Below are 22,533 nucleotides of genomic sequence, written 5' to 3'. Positions count from 1 at the left end.
CTATTTCTGGGACGCTTTGATAGATTTACTGCAAACCCTAAATATTTGCATAATGGCATGCGTTGTCGACAAAATTGATTTTATGTAGCCTACTGGTAAACTGAATGATTTATAGAGGGAGCTTGTAAAAAGTGCTCTGCTCATCGTGGCTCCAAGACCTTTACTTTGCAAAATAACAGGGCCAATCATCATCAATATCAGCCAGAACATTTATTTAGCTACCCCCATCTGTGCTGGGTGATTGAAATGCACTTTAACCCACACAAATACAGTGGATGAGACTCCATCCGTTACAAACTACTATCATCATTACACTGCCACAACTGTAGAATCCTAATGCAGTAAAGAAGAGTCTGATTTAAAATGGGCCTGACTGTGTGTGTATGTTCTCCGAATGGACATGTTATAGCTAGAATAGTACATCATATCTAATACTGTACCTCCTTAGTTGCTTCTTACCTACCACACTCTCTTCACTCACTTCTCCTTTAACCCACCACCAGATGGGTATAAATAACAAAGGAAGACATTGAATATCCCTTTAAGCATGGTGAAGTTATTAATGTCACTTTGGATGCTGTATCAATACACCCAGTCACTACAAAGATACAGGTATCCTTCCTAACTCAAGTCGCTAACTTCACCTTGAAGCCAATTGTGACTTGAAAACAGTTACAGAGTTTAATGGCTGTGACAGGAAAAAACTTAGGATGGAACAACAATGTACTGTAGTTACTCCACAATACTAACCTAATTGACAGGGTAAAAATAAGGATGCGTGTACAGAATACAAATATGCATCCTGTTTGCAATAAGGCACTAAAGTAAAACTGCAAAAAACGTGGCAAAGAAATGTACTTTATGTCCTGAATACAAAGTGTTATGTTTGAGGCAAACACAACACATCACTGAGTACTACTCTTCATATTTTAAAGCATGGTGGTAGCTTCATTATGTTATGGGAATGCTTGTCATTGGCAAGGACTAGGTTTTTTTTTTTTATGATATAAAGACTAGAGCTGAGCACAGGCAAAATCCTAGGGGAAAACCTGGTTCAGTCTGCTTTCCACCAGACACTGAGAGACAAATTCACCTTTCAGCAGGACAATAACCTAAAACAACAGGCCAAAAATCATCAGTGCACGCAATGGAGTTGCTTACCAAGACGACATTGAATGTTCCTGAGTAGCCTAGTTAGAGTTTTGACTTCAATCGGCTTGAAAATCTACAGAAAGACTTGAAAATAACTGTCTAGTAATGATCAACAACCAACTTGACAGAGCTTGAAGAAGTACAAAAATAATAAGATCAAATATTGTAAAATCCTTGTGTGCAAAGCTCTTAGAGACTTACCCAGAAAGACCTACAGTTGTAATAGCTGCCAAAGGTGATTCTTACGTGTATTGATATTTTAGTGTTACATTTTTATAAATGTTTTACAATTGTTCAAATTGTTTCCACTTTAACAATACAGTGAAGTTTGTGTAGATCGTTGACAAAATGTTTGAATTAAATCCATTTTAATCTCACTTTGTAACACAACAAAATGTGGAACAAGTCCAGGGGTGAGAATACAGTACTTTCTGAAGACACTGTATGTGTGAAGCATCATAATCTAAACTGTTAGGTCATCTTTCTGATGTCCCTTTCTTTCCTCTCACTTCTGTCTCTTACCTTTCTTATATCCCTGTCTTCCCTGCTCTCTCCGCATATTCCTCTCTCTTGCTAAATGTCCTTCGTTCCTCCCCTTCTTCCTCACCTCTCAGTGCTCTCCTAATGATTGTACCGTGAAGCTCTCTACCTGAATAAGCTGTTTCCTGTTGCACTGGAGCGCTGATAAACAGCTGAATTAATCAGCTCAGATCACCCCCTGGGCCACCGGAGGGCCCAGCACGCCTTAATGACTGACACAGGGTTAATGAGACACACACACACACACACACATACACACACACACACACACATGCACGCACGCACACACAGACACACAGACACACACATACACACACATACAGATACACACACGACTACACATGCTCAAGGGCCTGTCCCCAAATTTTACAACAATCTCAGATCAATGCTAAAGCGTCTCTCTCTCTCTTTCTCTCTTTCTCTCTTTCTCACCTCACCTTCTCTAGCTGATGGGGTGTGAGAGGGACATTTCATTGTGTTTGCCACATAAGGCATATAAGTTAACTCATACAAACTATTACCACATGTCACCTGCACTGTGTAGTACCTGTCACACATACCCAGGACCCAGATTCCAATTCAGCTCATGTCCTGGCATATCTTTGCTTATAACCATAAGATGAGTTATCTTCTTAATTGCTTACACATAAATAACTTAAAAGGTCTGAAGTATACCTCCTCTGCTATACACACCCTCACACGCTCCAACAAAGTAACACAGAATCATTGCTCCCTATACACCATTGTGTCAAGCACCTCGCTGTAGAAACTAGTGCCAAAGAATCCCCTTACTTACTGTTTCAGCTAACCCTCCCTTCCTCTTTTAGCCATCCTACCCATTCCAGCCATCCTGAGTTTTCTTAGTTCCCAACAATCAGGAATACCGCTTCTACTCCCAACCCCCCCCCTCCCACCTCCCACCTCCACCCCACCACTCCTCGCCTCGCCCCACCTCCCCTATCCCTGCATCCCTCCACACATTTACTATATCTGACAGCACAGTGCCTCCAGGGTACAACTATGTGTGTGTCTGTCTGTCTCTTTGGTGTGTGCATGTGCATGCACTTTTTGAGACCAGGCTTGGTTAAGAGGTACTCATCACTGCTGGGGGAACTATAACAATCAACATTCCCCGGGTAAGCAGAAGATGTATGGATACGTTGGCAGCAATGTGTGCTAGTCTCCATGCCGTTTGATCACACACTTCATTCTTTACTTTGATTTGGTCCTGTGCCTCCAGGAATTACCTTTTCTTTTATATACGTTAAGGATCATCCTCATAACCATTATCACCACTATTATCATAAGTAGGTCTACTTGCTATTGTTTTCTGGGTGATGAAAGCTGAAGATTGGACATTTATTTCACTCAGGTCAGGTGTGTGTGCTTTCTCTGAGATGATGCAAGGGCTGTGTTTCACCCCTTCCCCTCTCCCTCTCTCCTCATCCCTCTCATCTTCTATCCTTCCCCCTGACTTCCACTCCTCCATCTCCCATACCTTCCCCATTTCCCCCCTCCCCCTCCATGTTCCCCTCCCCTCTCTCCTCCCTCCACTCACCGTTCTGGAGGTGAGCTCGGGGGGGTTGTCATTGATATCTGTGACAGAGATGATGGCGGTGGCCGTGTTGGACAGGCCAAAGTTTAGGTTGCCCTCCATGTCCGTGGCCTGGACGATGATGCTGTACTGGGACACTTTCTACAAGACAAACACACAGAGAGAAGAATATAAACAGTTAAGCAGAGCAACCAGTGATCAAACAAAGCACTCAATGGTCAAATACACAGTGTACAAAACATTAGGAACACCTGCTCTTTCCATGACAGGGACTGACCAGGTGAATCCAGGTGAAATCTATGATCCCTTATTGATGTCACTTGTTAAATACTCTTCAATCAGTGTAGAGGAAGTTGAGGAGACAGGTTTAATAATGAATTTTAAGCCTTGAGAAAATTGACACATTAATTGTGTACGAGTGCCATTTACAGGGTGAATGAGCAAGACAAAATATTTAAGTGCCTTTGAATGGGGTATGGTCGTAGGTGCCAGGCAAACCAGTTTGAGTGTGACAAGAACTGCAACGCTGCTGGGTTTCCTGTGTGTATCAAGAATGGTCCACCACCCAAAGGAAATCCAGCTAACTTGACGCAACTGTGGGAAGCATTGGAGTCAACATTCCTGTGGAACGCTGGACACCTTGTAGTCCATGTCCCGACCAATTGAGGCGGTTCTGAGGGTAATAGGGGATGGTGTAACTCAATATTAGGAAGTTGTTCCTAATGTTTTGTGTACTCAATGTACACAAAACTGCATAATGAGTACAAGGAGGTCAATGTATCATTTTCTTTAGGTTGTGCAGAAACAATAATCCATTTTACAGACCAGACATTTTGTCTCTCTCTCACACACGTTAGGTTACCTCTACACCCATGGTTCTCTCCTCAGCAACAAACCTTGTGCCTGGTGACAGCTTTGCCAGTGTGGGCTGGTCTATCTGTCTGTCTGATGTAATTAGAAGCAAAGGGACTCATTTATCCCCTCCCCTGGCTGTCCCCTCCCCTGTTCTTCCTACTCTACATCTTACACCTGTACCTTAGCCCCTACCCCGGGCCCCATCACTCACCTTAATGGGAGCCCAGGCACTTTGAAAAGGAACACTGTGGTGAAATTGTTCTTCAAATCAAATCAAATTCATTTGTCACATACACATGGCTAGCAGATGTTAATACAAGTGTAGCAAAATGCTTGTGCTTCTAGTTCCGACCATGCAGTAATATCTGACAAGTAATATAACCTAACAATTTCACAACAACTACCTACAAGTGTAAAGGAGTGAATACGAATATGTACATAAAAATATATAAACGAGTGGTGGCTGAACGGCATAGGCAAGATGCAGTAAATGGTATAGAGAACAGTATATACATATGAGATGAGTAATGTAGGGTATGAAAACATTATATGAAGTGGCATTGTTTTAAAGTGGCTAGTGATACATTACATCAAGATGGCAAGATGCAATAGATGGTATAGCGTACAGTATATACATATGAGATGAGTAATGTAGGGTATATTAAAACATTTTATGAAGTGGCATTGTTTTAAAGTGGCTAGTGATACATTACATCAAGATGGCAAGATGCAATAGATGGTATAGCGTACAGTATATACATATGAGATGAGTAATGTAGGGTATATTAAAACATTTTATGAAGTGGCATTGTTTTAAAGTGGCTAGTGATACATTACATCAAGATGGCAAGATGCAGTAGATGGTATAGCGTACAGTATATACATATGAGATGAGTAATGTAGGGTATGTAAACATTATATAAAGTGGCTAGTGATAAAATGATTACAGCAATTTTTCCATTATTAGAGATTGAGTCAGTATGTTGGCAGCAGCCACTCAATGTTAGTGATGGCTGTTTAACAGTCTGATGGCCTTGAGATAGAAGCTGTTTTTCAGTCTCTCAGTCCCAGCTTTGATGCACCTGTACTGACCTCGCCTTCTGGATGATAGCGGGGTGAACAGGCAGTGGCTCGGGTGGTTGTTGTCCTTGATGATCCTTTTGGCCTTCCTGTGACATCGGGTGGTGTAGGTGTCCTGGAGGGCAGGTAGTTTGCACCCGGTGATGCGTTGTGCAGACCTCACTACTCTGTGGAAAGCCTTCCGGTTATGGGCGGAGCAGCTGCCGTACCAGGCGGTGATACAGGCCGACAGGATGCTTTCGATTGTGCATCTGCAAATGTTTGTGAGTGTTTTTGGTGACACGCCAAATTTCTTCAGCCTCCTGAGGTTGAAGAGGCGCTGCTGCGCCTTCATCACCACGCTGTCTGTGTGGGTGGAACATTGAGTTTGTCCGTGATGGGTATGCCGAGGAACTTAAAGCTCTCCACCCTCTCCACTACTGTCCCATCAATGTAGATAGGGGACTGCTCCCTCTGCTGTTTCCTGAAGCCCACGATCATCTCCTTTGTTTTATAGACATTGAGTGTGAGGTTATTTTCCTGACACCACACTCCGAGGGCCCTCACCTCCTCCCTGTAGGCCGTCTCGTCGTTGTTGGTAATCAAGCATACCACTGTAGTGTTGCCGGCAAACTTGATGATTGAGTTGGAGGCGTGCATGGCCACGCAGTCGTGGGTGAACAGGGAGTACAGGAGAGAGTTGAGAATGCACCCTTGTGGGAACCCAGTGTTGAGGATCAGCGGGATGGAGATGTTGTTACCTACCCTCACCACCTGGGGGCGGCCTGTCAGGAAGTCCAGGACCCAGTTGCACAGGGCAGGGTCGAGACCCAGGGTCTCGAGCTTGATGACGAATTTGGAGGGTACTATGGTGTTAAATGCTGAGCTGTAGTGGATGAACAGCATTCTCACATAGTTATTCCTCTTGTCCAGATGGGTTAGGGCAGTGTGCAGTGTGATGGCAATTGCGTCGTCTGTGGACCTATTGGGGCGGTAAGCAACTTGGAGTGGGTCTAGGGTGTCAGGTAGGGTGGAGGTGATATGGTCCTTGACTAGTCTCTCAAAGCACTTCATGATGATGGAAGTGAGTGCTAGAGAGCGGTAGTCATTTAGCTCAGTTACCTTAGATTTCTTGGGAACAGGAACAATGGTGGCCCTCTTGAAGCATGTGGGGACAGCAGACTGGGATAAGGATTGATTGAATATGTCTGTAAACACACCAGCCAGCTGGTCTGCGCATGCTCTGAGGACGCGGCTTGGGATGCCGTCTGGGCCTTCAGCCTTGCGAAGGTTAACACGTTTAAATATTTTACTCACGTTGGCTACAGTGAAGTAGTCCGTGATTGACTGTAGCCTCTGCCACATACCTCTCGTGTCTGAGCCGTTGAATTGCGACTCCACTTTGTCTCTGTACTGACGCTTAGCTTGTTTGATTGCCTTGTGGAGGGAATAGCTACACTGTTTGTATTCGGTCATGTTTCCGGTCACCTTGCCCTGATTAAAAGCAGTGGTTCGCGCTTTCAGTTTTGCGCGAATGCTGACATCAATCCACGGTTTCTGGTTGGGGAATGTTTTAATAGACGCTAATAGACATCACCAATGCACTTGTTAATAAACTCGCACACCGAATCAGGGTATTCATCAATGTTGTTGTTCACCGCAATAAGGAACATATCCCAGTCCACGTGATCGAAGCAATCTTGAAGTGAGGAATCCTATTGGTCGGACCAGCGTTGAACAGACCTGACCGTGGGTGCTTCCTGTTTTAGTTTCTGTCAATAGGCTGGGAATGGAGTCGTGGTCAGCTTTTCCGAAGGGAGGGTGGGGGAGGGCTTTATATGCGTCGCAGAAGTTAGAATAACAGTGGTCTAGGGTTTTGGCAGCCCTGGTAGCACAATCGATATGCTGATAGAATTTGGGGAGCCTTGTTTTTAGATTAGCCTTGTTAAATCCCTGGCTACAATAAATGCAGCCTCAGGATATGTGGTTTCCAGTTTACATAGAGTCCAATAAATTTCTTTCAGGGCCGTCGATGTGTCTGCTTGGGGGGGAATATACACGACTGTGATTATGATTGAAGATAATTATCTTGGTAGATAATGCGGTCAGCATTTGATTGTGAGGAATTCTAAGTCAGGTGAACAAAAGGACTTGAGTTCCTGTATGTTGTTAGGATCACACCACGTCTCGTTAATCATAAGGTATACACCCCCGCCCTTCTTCTTACCAGAGAGATGCTTGTTTCTGTCGGCGCGATGCGTGAAGAAACCAGGTGGATGTACCGACTCAGATAGCGTGTCTCGAGGGAGCCATGTTTCCGTGAAACAAAGAACGTTACAGTCCCTCTGGAATGCTACCCTTGCTTGGATAAGGTCTACCTTGTTGTCAAGAGACTGGACATTGGAGAGTAGTATGTTCGGGAGTGGTGAGCGATGTGCCAGTCTACGAAGCCTGACCAGAAGACCGCTCTGTCTGCCCCTTCTACGGTGCCATTGTTTTGGGTCGCCGGCTGGGATCCGATCCATTGTCCTGGGTAGTGGGCCAAACAGAGGATCCACTTCGGGAAAGTCGTATTACTGGTCGTAATTTTGTTAAGTTGACGTTGCTCTTATATCCAATAGTTCCTCCCGACTGTATGTAATAAAACCTAAGATTACCTGGGGTAACAATGTAAGAAATAACTGCATTCTTAGAGCTGTGTATAGGGCTGTGCCGATCACGACATTTCGTCAGCTGGTAATTGTCAAGCAAATTACTGCCGGTCTCACGGTAATTGACCGTTAATTAGCATAAACACGTTTAGCATCTCCTGGCTTCCACACATAGCCTACAAGCCACTGATGCAGACCTTTGGAACATCTACATTTTAAAAAGTCTAATAAATCCATGTAATATAGCCTACACCATCACAATAAATCCATTATATATTTAGACAGGTCTAAAGAAATATGATATGAAGCAAATGTAGTCTATTTCGGATGGACAAAATAGCATACTCTGAGTTGTCCTTATGTTAGGCCCAGATATGGCTACACTAGTTAATTTAGCAGACAAGATTTGCTTAGAATTCTGTGGCAATCTTTTTAATTAGTTGATATAATGAAGAACACAATTCTTCTAGGTTGTGTGTACTCCCTGTTCACCCATGACTGTGTGGCCACGCACGCCTCTAACTCAATCATCAAATTTGCAAGCGACACAATAGCCGAGGAGGTTTTTCAAAAAGTGCTCTTCACTGGCGAGTTGCGGTTTTGTCTCACCAGGGGTGATGGTCAGATTCGCGTTTATCGTCAAAGAAATGAGCGTTACACCGAGGCCTGTACTCTGGAGCGGGATCGATTTGGAGATGGAGGGTCCGTCATGGTCTGGGGCGGTGTGGCACTTTAATGTGACCAGTTCCATTTTAAGTCAACAGTGATTCCATGTCTATGTACATAGGGCAGCAGCCAGGTCACAGTTGTGAGTGATGGCTATTTAATGACCTGATGGCCTTGATATAGAAGCTGTTTTTCAATCTTTTGGTCCCAGCTTTGATGCACCTGTACTGACCTCGCCTTCTGGATGATAACGTAGTGAACAGGTTGCGGTGGTGCAGTTGCCGTACCGGGCTGTGATACGTCTAAATTGTACATATGTAAAAGTTTGTGAGGGTCTTAGGGGACAAGCCTTATTTCTTCAGCCTCCTGAGGTTGAAGAGGTGCTGATTCACCTTCTTCACCACACTGTCTGTGGACCATTTCTGATTGTCATTGATGTGTACCCCGAGGAACTTGAAGCTTTCACGTTCTCCACTGTGATCCAGTTGATATGGATAGGGGCGTGCGCTCTCTGTTGTCTTGTGAAGTCCACTATCAAGTCCAAATCCTTTGTTTTGTTGACGTTAATGTTATTTTCCTGGCACCACTCCACCCGAGCCCTCACCTCCTCCCTGTATGCTGTCTCATTATTGTTGGTAATCAGGCCTACAACTGTAGTGTCGCTTGCAAATTTGATGATTGAGTTGGAGGCGTGCATGGACACGCAGTCATGGGTGAACAGGGAGTACACACAACCTAGCCTGGACGACACTGGGCCAATTGTGCGCTGCCCTATGGGACTCCCGGTCCCGGCCGGTTGTGACACAGATTGGGATCGAACCCCAGGCTGTAGTGATGCCGCAACACTGAGATGCAGTGCCTTAGAATGCTGCACCACTCGGGAGGCCCCATCAGACTATTCTTAATTTAATGTTATTTTTACATATACTAAATAATATTCGTTTTGACTTAAAATGGACCATTATCATACACCTGTCTAGGAACAGGGGCATGGGGAAAAAATACATGTAATCTATGCACTTAAATAGCGAATGGAGGACTATGCACTTAAATAGCGAATAGAGTACGCTTTTCCCATGGTTCATTTTCATGCCAGCCAAGTAGGCTATACTCCTATTGTAAAGCAAAGCAATGTGCTTAATATTAAGAAAGTTGATAAATAAATATAGCAGGCCCAGCCTATGGGATTCTCCTCTTTTTAATAGAGGCCATCAAAACTCTGTTTTCTCAAGTAATTGCATAACCTATAGAAATCTTGTACACCATGAGCTAATGGGCACTCCTTTTCTATTACATTTGCATTGATGTCAGAGTGATTAGACATGGTGGAGGAGGAATAATGATCTGGGGCTGTTTTTCATGGTTTGTGCTAGGCCCCTTAGTTCCAGTGAAGGGAAATCTTAACGCTACAGCATACAATGACATTCTAGACAATTCTGTGCTTCCAACTTTGTGGCAACAGTTTGGGGAAGGCCCTTTTCTGTTTCAGCATGACAGTGTCCCTCTGCACAAAGAAAGGTTCATACAGAAATAGTTTGTCAAGATCGGTGTGGAAGAACTTGACTGGCCTGCACAGAGCTCTGACCTCAACCCCATCAAACACCTTTGGGATGAATTGGAATGCCAACTGCGATCCAGGCCTAATTACTGAAAAGAGTCCCCGCAGCAATGTTCCAACTTCCAGTGGAAAGCCTTCCCAGAAGAGTGTAGGCTGTTATAGCAGCAAAGAGGGGACCATCTCCATATTAGTGCCCATCATTTTGGAATGAGATGTTTTGCGTGCAGTTGTCTGCATACTTTTGGTCATGTAGTTTGTATAGGTCCAAGGGAAACCACAACAGCTGTGCCACTCTGCTGAGCTGTCCATGGTGCTGCAACCAACCCTTAGAACGCTGAAATATTCAAAGATTTTTGTTTATAATGGTATGTACATGTGTTTTTGTGTATGTGTGTGTCCCTCCCTCTCTTCCACATGTACCAGACTGCTGTTAATGGGCGACGGCAGGCAGGCAGGCAGGCAGGCAGACAGACAGACAGACAGACAGACAGACAGACAGACAGACAGACAGACAGACAGACAGACAGGGGGGACAGGACCTGGGAGCTGTCAGGATAATATGACTCTTCCCTGGAATTCCCAATTACACTCCCAGTGTCTCCCTCCACTGCTAATTACAGAGTAAATATCCCAATTAGACTGTGACTCCAAATCAGGAGGATTAGACAGCTCAGCTCAGCAGTTGCCTCTCAACCCCCCATAACCACACACACATTCACATGCACTGACACACACACAGTGACATCCACATATGCACACACAAATGCTCAGCCACATGGACACACAAGCGTGCACAAACACATGCACACACACACCCTCCCACATAAATACACATGCTTCCTCTTTATTTTCTTAACATGTTGTCTAGGAGCACTACCTAGCCTGCCAGCCCCATCATTGGTGATCTACAGTGTTTACACCAGGCCCACTACTTAGACAAGTCAATAATTACGTAGAACACCTCGGAAACTCTAAACCTCTTCACCATTACACACTACACTGCACTGTTACTGTAATGTACTAACTCTACAGAGCTGCTGTCACTGACTCTACACTTCATAGACCAGGAGGAAACAAAGGGAAAGAGAAAAGACCCAGAGGCCTGTATCTGAGAAGTCTACAGGTAAAAACAATCAAGAAGGAAAGTGAGAGCTAAGGATAAGAAGAGCAGTATAAAGATTGAGGAAGAAGGGAAAGTGTTGAAAGGCATGTGTGTTGTAGGAGAGAGGAGTCAGGGGAGAAAGCGATAGATGAAAGAGGGATGAGAGGGGGCACACTTAGACATCTGGCTTCTTAGAGAAGCCCCGCTTTATGCAAGTCTCTCTTGAGGAGAGGCAGACAGAGAGACCTTATGGGACTCTAGCCTAACTCTGAAAACTGGGCTAGTAACAGCAACGGCAGTACCACTTTCTCTCTCTCTCTCTCCCTCCTGGTCTGTTAAGTATTTATGTTTATGTTTTATGCACTCAGATTTCTGCAAGGGTAAGGGCTTTTTTATTTGTTCTCTATGGGAGTGATGGAGGTAACTTTCTGGCGTACATACATTTGTGTGCTTCAACAGAGATATTGTGTGTTTGTGTGTTTGTGCAAAAGAAAGAGAGAATGTTGTGTATTTCAGTGTGATCTTATTTACAGTGTGTGTATGTGTGTGTGTGTGTGTGTTAGCTCTAACCCAACATTGGGAATGAGTCAGGTTAGATAAGCAGTCTCCCGATAAGACAAAGCTGGAACAGCAAGCAGCGGTTCAGCTAAGATGTTTTCCTCTGTCTCCATCAATTTACCTCTTATTTTCTATCCCTCCCTCCTTCCCTCCCTCCCTTGTGTGTCTGCCATATTGTTATATTGTGCCTCTCTGTATCACTATATTATCTCTCATTCCTCCATTACTTTATTTTCTTTTTCAATGTCTCTCATCATCTTTTCTTCTTCCTTCAGTCTTTTCTGTGACCAACCATTCTCTTCCTTCTCTCTATACTTCACGGTGTGTGTTTGTATATGTTTGTCTCTCTCTCTCCCACACATACACTAGGGTTGGGCGGTATCCAGATTGTCATACAGTGTATGGTATGGTACACAATTCCTGTACCATACCGGGGTATATGGTATTACTTTTCAAACAAAACTATTTAGTCAATAGGGATCTTGATGAAGGAGGGGATTGAATGTCTCTGCTGTAACGAAGAAGCTTTATCTTGACTTATTTAACTAGGCAAGTCAGTTAAAATTCTTATTTTCAATGATGGCCTAGGAACAGTGGGTTCAGGGGCAGAACGACAGATTTGTACGTTGTCAGCTCGGGGATTTGAACTTGCAACCTTCTGGTTACTAGTCCAACGCTCTAACCACTAGGCTACCCTGCCACCCCAACTTAGCTAGCAAGTTAGCAAACCAAATACATAGCTGGAGACCTGAGCTGGGTATAATTGTGACCTGTTCCAGGAAGCTAGGCGTCTGTCGCAAGTCACTAATTCACAGGAGAGACATTTGAACGTAAACATTTTCTGGGGGCAGAAATGCCTTCGGGAACATGTAAACTTTCATGTGCCTTAATAGCAAACTTGTATGCCATCTGTAAATACGAATACAATTGTTAAATTACAAGTCTAGTTGGTTTAGCCATGGAAAAACCTTCCCGCTAGGCATGATTTGGCTGAGATAATGGTTGGGCTGCACATGCCGAGAGATGGGTTCAGATTGGACTGCCATGTAACACGCGTCTGTCTATAATATGAGCTGCTTAGTATGTGTACAGTAGGTCATCCTTTCTAAAGTGGCTTTTTTGAAAGATACCACGAAGAACTGCACAAGTGTTGCTAAGGCTCTCCACTTTCTGGAGGACCGAGTTATGAAATCAGTGGAATGCCCGGTGGATGCAGAGTATGATAGAAGGAGAAAATGCAGGTGTTTGATTACAAATGTGTCTAAAAGAGAACACAGAAGGCTGTTGTATGAAACACTTGTCTGGATTACATCTTCAAACTAAGGCATCCATGACAGAGAGGGAGAAGCGTTCATCCATGTATACGGGTAAGGGAGTCTAGCTAGCTACATTTTCAGAAAAATATGGGTACATTGGTGTTAAAATGCACCAGTTATGCTATTTTGGTCCCCCAGGCTGTTGATGTAATGCAGCCTGTCATTTTGTGTTTATACTTTTTCATAACGACAATGACAAGTTTGATTGGTCTACCATGTAGCTTGCTTCTGTCTATAACATGAGCTGCTCAATATGTGTAGATAATCCTTGCTACCACAGCTTTTTTTAAAGATATCATTAAGAACTGCAAAACTGTTGCTACTTCACTCAACAGGTAACAGGTGCTATCGACAAAGGTCAGTGGGGAAAAATTGTGATGGACTTATTTCTGGAGGATGATCGTGCCATGCTGACCCTCTCTGACTTTGAAAATGAATAGACGAGGATATCCCTGATTTAGGTAAAAACATTTTCATTGAACCTGATGACAGTGATGGGGAAGAAACAGCGATCAACAGTGTTGTTGTCACTGGATAATTTTACCGCGTTTTGAAATCAGTGGAATGCCTGGTGGAAGCAGAGTATGATTGCAAATGCGGAGGGAGTTGAAAAGAGAATACAGAAAAGAGAATACAGAATAATAATTTATCAGAAAGTCGCTTTCATTGCAAGTTAACCTCCCTGGCCAAAAGCCAGTGAAAATGCAGAGCGCCAAATTCAAATAAATTACTATAAAAATCAAACTTTCATGAAATCACACATGTAAGATAGCAAATTAAAGCTACACGTGTTGTGAATCCAGGAAACATGTCAGATTTCAAAAAGAAAGAAAGCAAACAATGCTATTATCTGAGGATAGCACCTCCGTAAACAAAGCGAGAAAAGCATATTTCAACCCTGCAGGCGCGACACAAAACGCAGAAATAAAAATATAATTCATGCCTTACCTTTGAGGAGCTTCTTCTGTTGGCACTCCAATATGTCCCATAAACATCACAAATGGTCCTTTTGTTCGATTAATTCCGTCGTTATATATCCAAAATGTCCATTTATTTGGCGCATTTGATGCAGAAAAACACTGGTTCTAACTTGCGCAACGTCACTACAAAATATCTCAAAAGTTACCTGTAAACTTTGCCAAAACCTTTCATACTACTTTTGTAATACAACTTTAGGTGTTTGTAACTAGCCATTTGCATTGCTAGTTATAGCCTATTATTAGCTAGCTAGCTAGCTAACATTGAAATTAGTTGGTTAGCTTTAGCTACCTGCAGATTCATGCATAGTGCATGGTAGTATGAATTGGGATTATGGTTCATTCTTCAGCTAGCTAGCTAGCTACACGTCTAAACAAAAGACTCCTCTATGTAAGTAACCATTTCACTCTGCCGTTTACACCTTCTGTATCCTACTACTTTTTATTAATACTTTCACTTTTAGTCATGAAATCTTTGGTTGTTTATTACACTACCTTTCTCTGTTTAGCACATGGCCTCACAAGCAAATCCTTAAAGAGATGGATGTGAATGATGCTGAATAGGTGTAGACAAAAAAGAGCTCTCCAGTAGGTGTACCAAAATATTCACGGGCCATTTTCTCAAAAGTGGGATTACAAGTTTATCAAGTTTTAAAGCAGATTTACTTTCTCATTGTTCCTCAACTGCAGTGTATTATATAGTATTTTCTAAAGCAGGAATAGGCTTTTATAGGCTAAAGTCCAAGCTATGTCTTCCAATGTCGCGACTGCTGTTGGCATCCAAAGATTATCCAACTTGAATAAAGGCTTGGAGGTAAGGACGACAGCAGTTGTGTAGCCTACAGGTGATACAGATGTCATTTATTATTGATACCTACATTGCGCATTGATGTGAATCACACTGCTGCTCTCTCATTAAGCCATTTGAGCCTCACAGATTGTGGTTGTTGTGGATGGCTGTTCACAAATGTATATGTATATTTTAACCCAATAACGGTTGAATTTAAAAAGTTTAAGATGCCTATAAATCATTGTTTTTGCGACCAGTGCACAGCCAGTGAAAAATGCTCTCTTGCAACAGCTCCCTTCTAAACTCCTCCATGGTATTGTGTTCCATACAGTCAAAAACAAGTTTAATTTAGGTAGAATATGAATTTAATTTGTGCTGATACATTTTTTTCTCCATAGATACTCCAACTCAAATTATCTAATTTTTGTCACCAACAAAAAATGAAAACAATAGCACACATTTTTCGATAGCACTCGATAGCACTCATTTAGTTTTCAACTTGAGGAGACCTCCTAAAATTGATTAAATAAATTAAAATCCTCAGCAATCTACACACAATACCCCATAATGACAAAGTGAAAACAGGGTTTAGAAATGTTTGCGAATGTATTAAAAATAAAAATAAAAACATAAATACCTTACTTACATAAGTATTTAGACCCTTTGCTATGAGACTCAAAATTGAGCTCAGGTGCATCTTGTTTCCATTGATCATCCTTGAGATGTTTCTACAACTTGATTGGAGTCCACCTGTGGGAAAATGTAATTCATTGGACATGATTTGGAATGGCACACACCTGTCTATATAAGGTCCCACAGTTGACAGTGCATGTTAGAGCAAAAACCAAGCCATGAGGTCGAAGGAATTGTCCGTAGAGATCCAAGATCGTATTGTTTTGAGGCACAGATCTGGGGAAGGGTACCAAAACATTTCTGCAGCATTGAAGGTCCACAAGAACACAGTGGCCTCCATCCATCTTAAATGGAAGAAGTTTGGAACCACCAAGACTCTTCCTAGAGCTGGCTGCCTGGCCAAACTGAGCAATCAGGGAGGTGACAAAGAAACGATGGTCACTCTGACAGAGCTCCAGAGTTTCTCTGTGGTGATGGGGGAACCTTCCAGAAGGACAACCATCTCTGCAGCAATCAGGCTTTTATGGTAGAGTGGCCAGACAGAAGCCAGAGCCCGGACTTGAACCCGATCAAACATCTCTAGAGAGATCTTAAAATAGCTGTGCAGCAACGCTCCCCACCCAATCTCACAGAGCTTGAGAGGATCTGCAGAGAAGAATGGGAGAAATTCTCCAAAAAAAGGTTTTCCCAAGCTTGTAGTGTCATACCCAAGAAGACTCGTGCTGTAATCGCTGACGAAGATGCTCCAACAAAGTACTGAGTAAAGGGTTTGAGTAGTTATGTAAATGTGATTGTCGTGTCTTTGGCCTAATTAAAGTGAAGACTGTTATTTTATCAAATCAATTCTCTGTAATTATTATTACGCGATTAAACTAATCATGTAAATGTAATTAACTAGGAAGTCGGGGCACTAAGGAAACTCTTCAGATTACAAAGTTATAATTTTCCTAATATAACTGTTCAGATATTTTAATATCTGATCAATTAGTCTTCTAATTAATGAATTATTCCTTACCTCACGTTAGTCTCATTCCAAACATTGTAAACTTTTGGTTGTCTGCACAAACCCAGCCTTAACTATGAATCATCCATACATCAACTGTCTTAATCATTTATTTAATAACTAACTAAATAATCACAGAAATGCATAGACAAACAAACAGTAGATATGGTTACAAGGAAATGATAGGGGAGGTTCCCTATGACGGCTTGGTGGACAAAGGGAAGTGGGTGTGGACTGAGAAGGGCGGGAAAGACAAAAAGAGTCACTACAGAGTCGATTAGCACATGAACGCTTACTAATTCGGGAATAATTGCAATCAATATATATTTACGCCCAGTGTGTCATCGTGATCTCTGTTGGAATCCTCCTTCTGTTGGAAAGTTCAGTCGTCTGTGGTTAGAATGAATACTTCAGAGTACCTTTCAGAAATGTTCTTATAGAATAGATGTTTCAGGCGGTTGTCGGTCTTCGCATCCCAGGTTGACATCATTTCTAGCTGCAGACTAGTAATTAGTATCTAAGATTTGCTCTTATTCTGTGGGGATTGATAGTCGATCGATAGAGTCAGGATCGATAGAGTTTATTCTGTCGGGATCGATAGAGTTGAACCATTTCCTGCCGTGTAGCCAATGCTCCACGTGGTATGGTTAGGAATTAAACAACCATTACAACTTTACCTTATACTGAGGTTTTTGTGGTCTGAACTCAACCTGTGCCCCCTCTGTGTCCATCGAGGTACGCGTGGTCTGAATAGGATTTCCTCAGGAGGGTTTTTTATTTGTACAGTAGAAAAGGGCTGTTCCACACCAGATCATGTCTGTGCTCACGGGGGCGGGCCAATGACTTAGTTAAACTTTAAAGGGAATACAATTCTTTCACATTAAAGGTTTAACATCATATTATATCATTTCACAAATAGTTTCATCTTTACTCATTCATTTTATACAATAATTAGATGCAAACCCCATCATTGAGAAATGTACACATTCAGAGATATAGTCATGTGTGTTTCCTGTCCTCTCTGAGGTCACCAAATGAAACACACTCGTCATACACGTCCCTTAAGTGTCCACGGACCATTCCCACCTTCTCACAAGTGAACATTTTGTATCAAATCCTCATTTTGGGGATTTAGGAGTTCACCATGTGAAATCCTTTGTTCTCTCTATGTGTCTCTGTCTGCATGGCCAGGGGGAGAGAGTCTCCTCCAGGAATATCCGACCTGAGATAACAGAACCTGGGTTTAAGAGAGAGAGAGAGAGAAGGGGAAGCCACTAGCTATACCCAAAAAGGGCCACCGTCATGATATTTCAGTTTTTTATTTTTATAAATTTGCTAAATAAAATAAAAAGACAGTTTTTGTTTTGTTATTTTGGGGTATTGTGGGTATATCGATGAGGATATATATATTCAATGACTACAGCTCATAGTTCAACACCATTGTCCCCCTTACAGGAAACGAGGGGGGTGGGGGGGGGGGGTTGCATTGGAGCAGGTTGAGAGCGTCAAGTTCAAACACACACACACAGTCATGGGCCATCAAATACAAAACAAATTCTACAGCTGTACCATTGAGAGCATCTTGACTGGTTGCATCGCTGCCAGGTATGGCAATAGCACCGCCCTCGATCACATGGTGCTACAGAGGGTGATGCGGAGAGCCCAGTACATCACTGGGGCAGAGCTCCATGCCATCTGTATCAGGCAGTGTGGAACTAAGGCCTGGAAACTCGTTAAAGATTCCAGGCACCCAAGCCATAGACTATTCTCTCTGCTTCAGCACGGCAAGCGGTACCGGTGCATCAAGTCTGGCACCAACAAGCTCTTGAACAGCTTCTATCCATAAGCAATAAGACTGATAAATAGCTAACAAAATAAATACACAGACTATGTGAGTTAACCTTGTTTCTTTATTGACCCTTTATTTTTGCACTCTCCATCATCTGCTCACTCACCCATATAATATGCACATACATTAATACTGACTCTACACACAAGCACACCAAATTCACATACAGGCTGCTGCTACTCTGTTTATCTTATATCCTGATGCCTAGTCACCTTACCCCTATACATATCTACCTCCATCACTCCAGTATTCCTGCACATTGTAGATATGGTATTGGAACTGACCATGTATATAGTATGCTTACTTACTTTGTGTTCTTCATATATCTTCTTATTTCTCGTGTGTTTTTTCCAGTATTACACTGTTCATTCATTGTTGGATTTTGAGTTTGCAAGAAAGGCATTTGACTGTACTTGTGCATGTGACATTAAAACACACACCTGAAGGCTCCATTGACATGTTGTTAATAGGGCTGTCAGCAGTGACAGGTGGCTGGGGTGATGCAGCAGAGAGATTCCCTTTACGGCGTCGACGGTGTTGTCGCAGGCACATCCGTGTCACGTAAACAAAGATGTTAGGATGTTGTCATAACGTGACAGCTCCATAAACAAGGTGACCTCAGGGGGACGGCTTGGAAAATGCTGGGCAGAGCGTGACGTGGAGTGACAGACACCCATGACAGACAACCTACAGCCACACACAGTTGAAGACTCAAAGACTGACTTACGTGAGTTGAAGAATAAAATGCAAAAATACACTGACATGGACTGACCAGGAGAATCCAGGTGAAAGCTATGATGCCTTATTGATGTCAACCTTTAAATCCACTTCAATCAGTGTAGATGAAGAGATTTTAAAGCCTTGAAACAATTGAGACATGGATTGTGTATGTGTGCCATTCATAGGGTCAATGTGCAAGACAAAATATTTCAGTGCCTTTGAATGGGGTATGGTAGAAAGTGCCAGGCACACTGGTTTGAGTGTGTCAAGAAATGTAATGATGCTGGGTTTTTCACACTCAACAATTTCCTGTGTGTGTCAAGAATGGTCCACCACCCAAAGGAAATCCAGCCAACTTGACACAACTGTGGGAAGCATTGGAATCAACATGGGCTAGCATCCCTGTGGAACGCTTTTGAAACCTTCTAGTCTGTGCCCCCAATGAATTGCGGCTGTTTTGAGGGCCAAAGGGGATGCAACTCAAAATTAATCTACAGTTGAAATCGGAAGTTTCCATACACCTTAGCCAAATACATTTAAACTCTGTTTTTCACAATTCCTGACATTTAATCCTAGTAACAATTCCCTGTCTTAGGTCAGTTAGGATCACCACTTTATTTTAAGAATGTGAAATGTCAGAATAATAATAGAGAGAATTATTTATTTCAGCTTTTAATTCTTTCATCACATTCCCAGTGGGTCAGAAGTTTACATACAATCAATCAGTATTTGGTAGAATTGCCTTTAAATTGTTTAACTTGGGTCAAACATTTAGGGTAGCCTTCCACAAGCTTCCCACAATAAGTTGGTTGAATTTAGGCCTTTTCCTCCTGACAGAGCTGGTGTAACTGAGTCAGGTTTGTAGGCCTCCTTGCTCGCACACGCTTTTTCAGTTCTGCCCACACATTTTCTAGATGATTGAGGTCAGGGCTTTGTGATAGCCACTCCAATACCTTGACTTTGTTGTCCGGAGGCCATTTGACACAATTTTGGAAGTATGCTTGGGGTCAATGTCCATTTGGAAGACCCATTTGCGAAAAAGCTTTAACTGATGTCTTGAGATGTTGCTTCAATATATCCCATATGTTTTCTTCCTCATGATGGCATTTATTTTGTGAAGTGCACCAGTCCCTCCTGCAGCAAAGAACCCCCACAACATGATGCTGCCACGACCGTGCTTCACATTTGGGATGGTGTTCTTCGGCTTGCAAGCTTCCCCTTTTTCTCCAAACACATAATGATGGTCATTATGGCCAAACAGTTATATTTTTGTTTCATCAGACCAGAGGACATTTCTCCAAAAAGTACCATCTTCGTCCCCATGTGCAGTTGCAAACCGTAGTCTGGCTTTTTATGGCGGTTTTGGAGCAGTGGCTTCTTCCTTGCTGAGCGGCCTTTCAGGTTATGTCAATATAGGACTTGTTTTACTGTGGGCTGAGTGGTCCCATGGTGTTAATACTTGCGTATTATTGTTTGTGCAGATGAACGTGGTACCTTCAGGCATTTTGAAATTGCTCCCAAGGATGAACCAGACTTGTGGAGGTCTACACATTTTTTTCTGAGGTCTTGGCTGATTTCTTTTGATTTTCCCATGATGTCAAGCGAAAAGGCACTGAGTTTGAAGATAGGCCTTGAAATACATCCACAGGTACACCTCCAATTGACTCAAATGATGTCAATTAGCCTATCAGAAGCATCTAAAGCCATCATTTTCTGGAATTTTCCAAACTCTTTAAAGGCACAGTCAACTTAGTGTATGTAAACTTCTGACCCACTGGAATTGTGATACAGTGAATTACAAGTGAAATAATCTGTCTGTAAACAATTAATGGAAAAATTACTTGTGTCATGCACAAAGTAGATGTCCTAAACGACTCGCCAAAACTATAGTTTGTTAACAAGAAATTTGTTGAGTGGTTGAAAAACGAGTTTTAATGACTCCAACTTAAGTGTATGTAATCTTCCGACTTCAACTGTATGTACTGTTTCATACTAAATCGAGTGTCTTGGATTTACATACAAAATAATACGAAATGCTCTGAGACCAGGTTGTTCCCAGAGGCAGTTCCAGCACTGCTGTTACCACAACACAACACACACTATGTGAAATGAACCTTGACAATCTTGACAATCACATTACATTATCCTCATTCATTATGTGGAGGGCCAGGAGTTCTTCTGACCTTAACAGCAAAATCTCTGGGCTCTGAGAACACATCCCACCAGCTTTACCAGGGTTACTAACCTCGCGGTCGAGGCCTGCTGCCACGGTGACAATGTCTCCGGTCTCGCTGTTGATGGTGAACATGTTGGGGATGGGGCTGTGTGGCGTCTGGGAAAGGATCCGGTAGCGCACCATCCCATTGGCCGTGGTGTTGTCATCATGATCGAAGGCTGCCAGGTGCATCACAAACGTACCTGAGGAAGAGGAGGCAACAGTCAGATAAGGCATATATACAGGTACACAAGCACAAAGTACCAGTCAAAAGTTTGGACCCTCCTACTAATTTTTAAACCGCAGAGTGAAGGAAAAGCAGCCAGCAAGTGCTCAGCATATGTGGGAACTCCTTCAAGAATGTTGGAAAAGCATTCCAGGTGAAGCTGGTTGAGGGAATGCCAAGAGTGTGCAAAGCTGTCATCAAGGCAAAGGGTGGCTACTCTGAAGAATCTCAAATATAAATTGTTTTAAAAAATGTGGGTTACTAAATGATTCCACATGTGTTCATTCATAGTTCGGGTTGTCTTCACTATTATTCTACAGTGTAAAACAATTTTAAAATAAAGAAAAACCCTGGAATGAGTAGGTGTGTCCAAACGTTTGACTGGTACTGAACATTCATGCACACACTGATCTCTCACTCTCACTCTCTCTTTATCTCTCTGTCCCTGTTTACACTCCTCTCTCTCTCTCTCTCTCTCTATCCCTGTTTACACTCCTCTCTCTCTCTATGTCCCTGTTTATGCTCCTCTCTCTCTCTGTTCCTGTTTACACTCCTCTCTCTCTGTCCCTGTTTATACTCCTCTCTCTCTCTCTCTGTCCCTGTTTACACTCCTCTCTCTCTCTGTCCCTGTTTATACTCCTCTCCCTCTCTGTCCCTGTTTATACTCCTCTCTCTCTCTCTCTCTGTTCCTGTTTATACTCCTCTCTCTCTCTCTCTGTCCCTGTTTATACTCCTCTCTCTTTCTCTCTGTTCCTGTTTATATTCCTCTCTTTCTCTCTGTCCCTGTTTATACTCCTCTCTCTCTTTGTCCCTGTTTACACTCCTCTCTCTCTCTCCCTGTTTATACTCCTCTCTCTCTCTGTCCCTGTTTATACTCCTCTCTCTCTCTCTGTCCCTGTTTACACTCCTCTCTCTTTCTGTCCCTGTTTATACTCCTCTCTCTCTCTCTGTCCCTGTTTACACTCCTCTCTCTCTCTCTGTCCCTGTTTACACTCCTCTCTCTCACTCTCTCTCTCTCTCTCTCTCTCTCTCTGTCCCTGTTTATACTCCTCTCTCTGTCTCTGTCCTTGTTTATACTCCTCTCTCTCTCTGTCCCTGTTTATACTCC

At 42.8% G+C, this 22,533-nt stretch overlaps 1 protein-coding gene across 1 annotated transcript in view; it reads right to left on the bottom strand.

Moving 5' to 3' along the window:
* The window catches only part of LOC110492389 (cadherin-4), a 542,831-nt gene that overhangs the window by 63,673 nt on the left and 456,625 nt on the right, over positions 1-22,533 (bottom strand). The window contains exons 8-9 of the mRNA XM_021566660.2: positions 21,230-21,402; positions 3,251-3,388 (exon numbers count right to left, since the gene is read on the bottom strand). Coding sequence (XP_021422335.2) covers positions 3,251-3,388; positions 21,230-21,402 — 311 coding nt within the window. The remainder of the gene's footprint in view (positions 1-3,250; positions 3,389-21,229; positions 21,403-22,533) is intronic.

The sequence above is a fragment of the Oncorhynchus mykiss genome, chromosome 16, assembly GCF_013265735.2.
Source record: "Oncorhynchus mykiss isolate Arlee chromosome 16, USDA_OmykA_1.1, whole genome shotgun sequence".
Taxonomy (NCBI): domain Eukaryota; kingdom Metazoa; phylum Chordata; class Actinopteri; order Salmoniformes; family Salmonidae; genus Oncorhynchus; species Oncorhynchus mykiss.
Note: the sequence above shows the minus strand (reverse complement) of the source record. Positions and strands in the feature narration are given on the sequence as shown.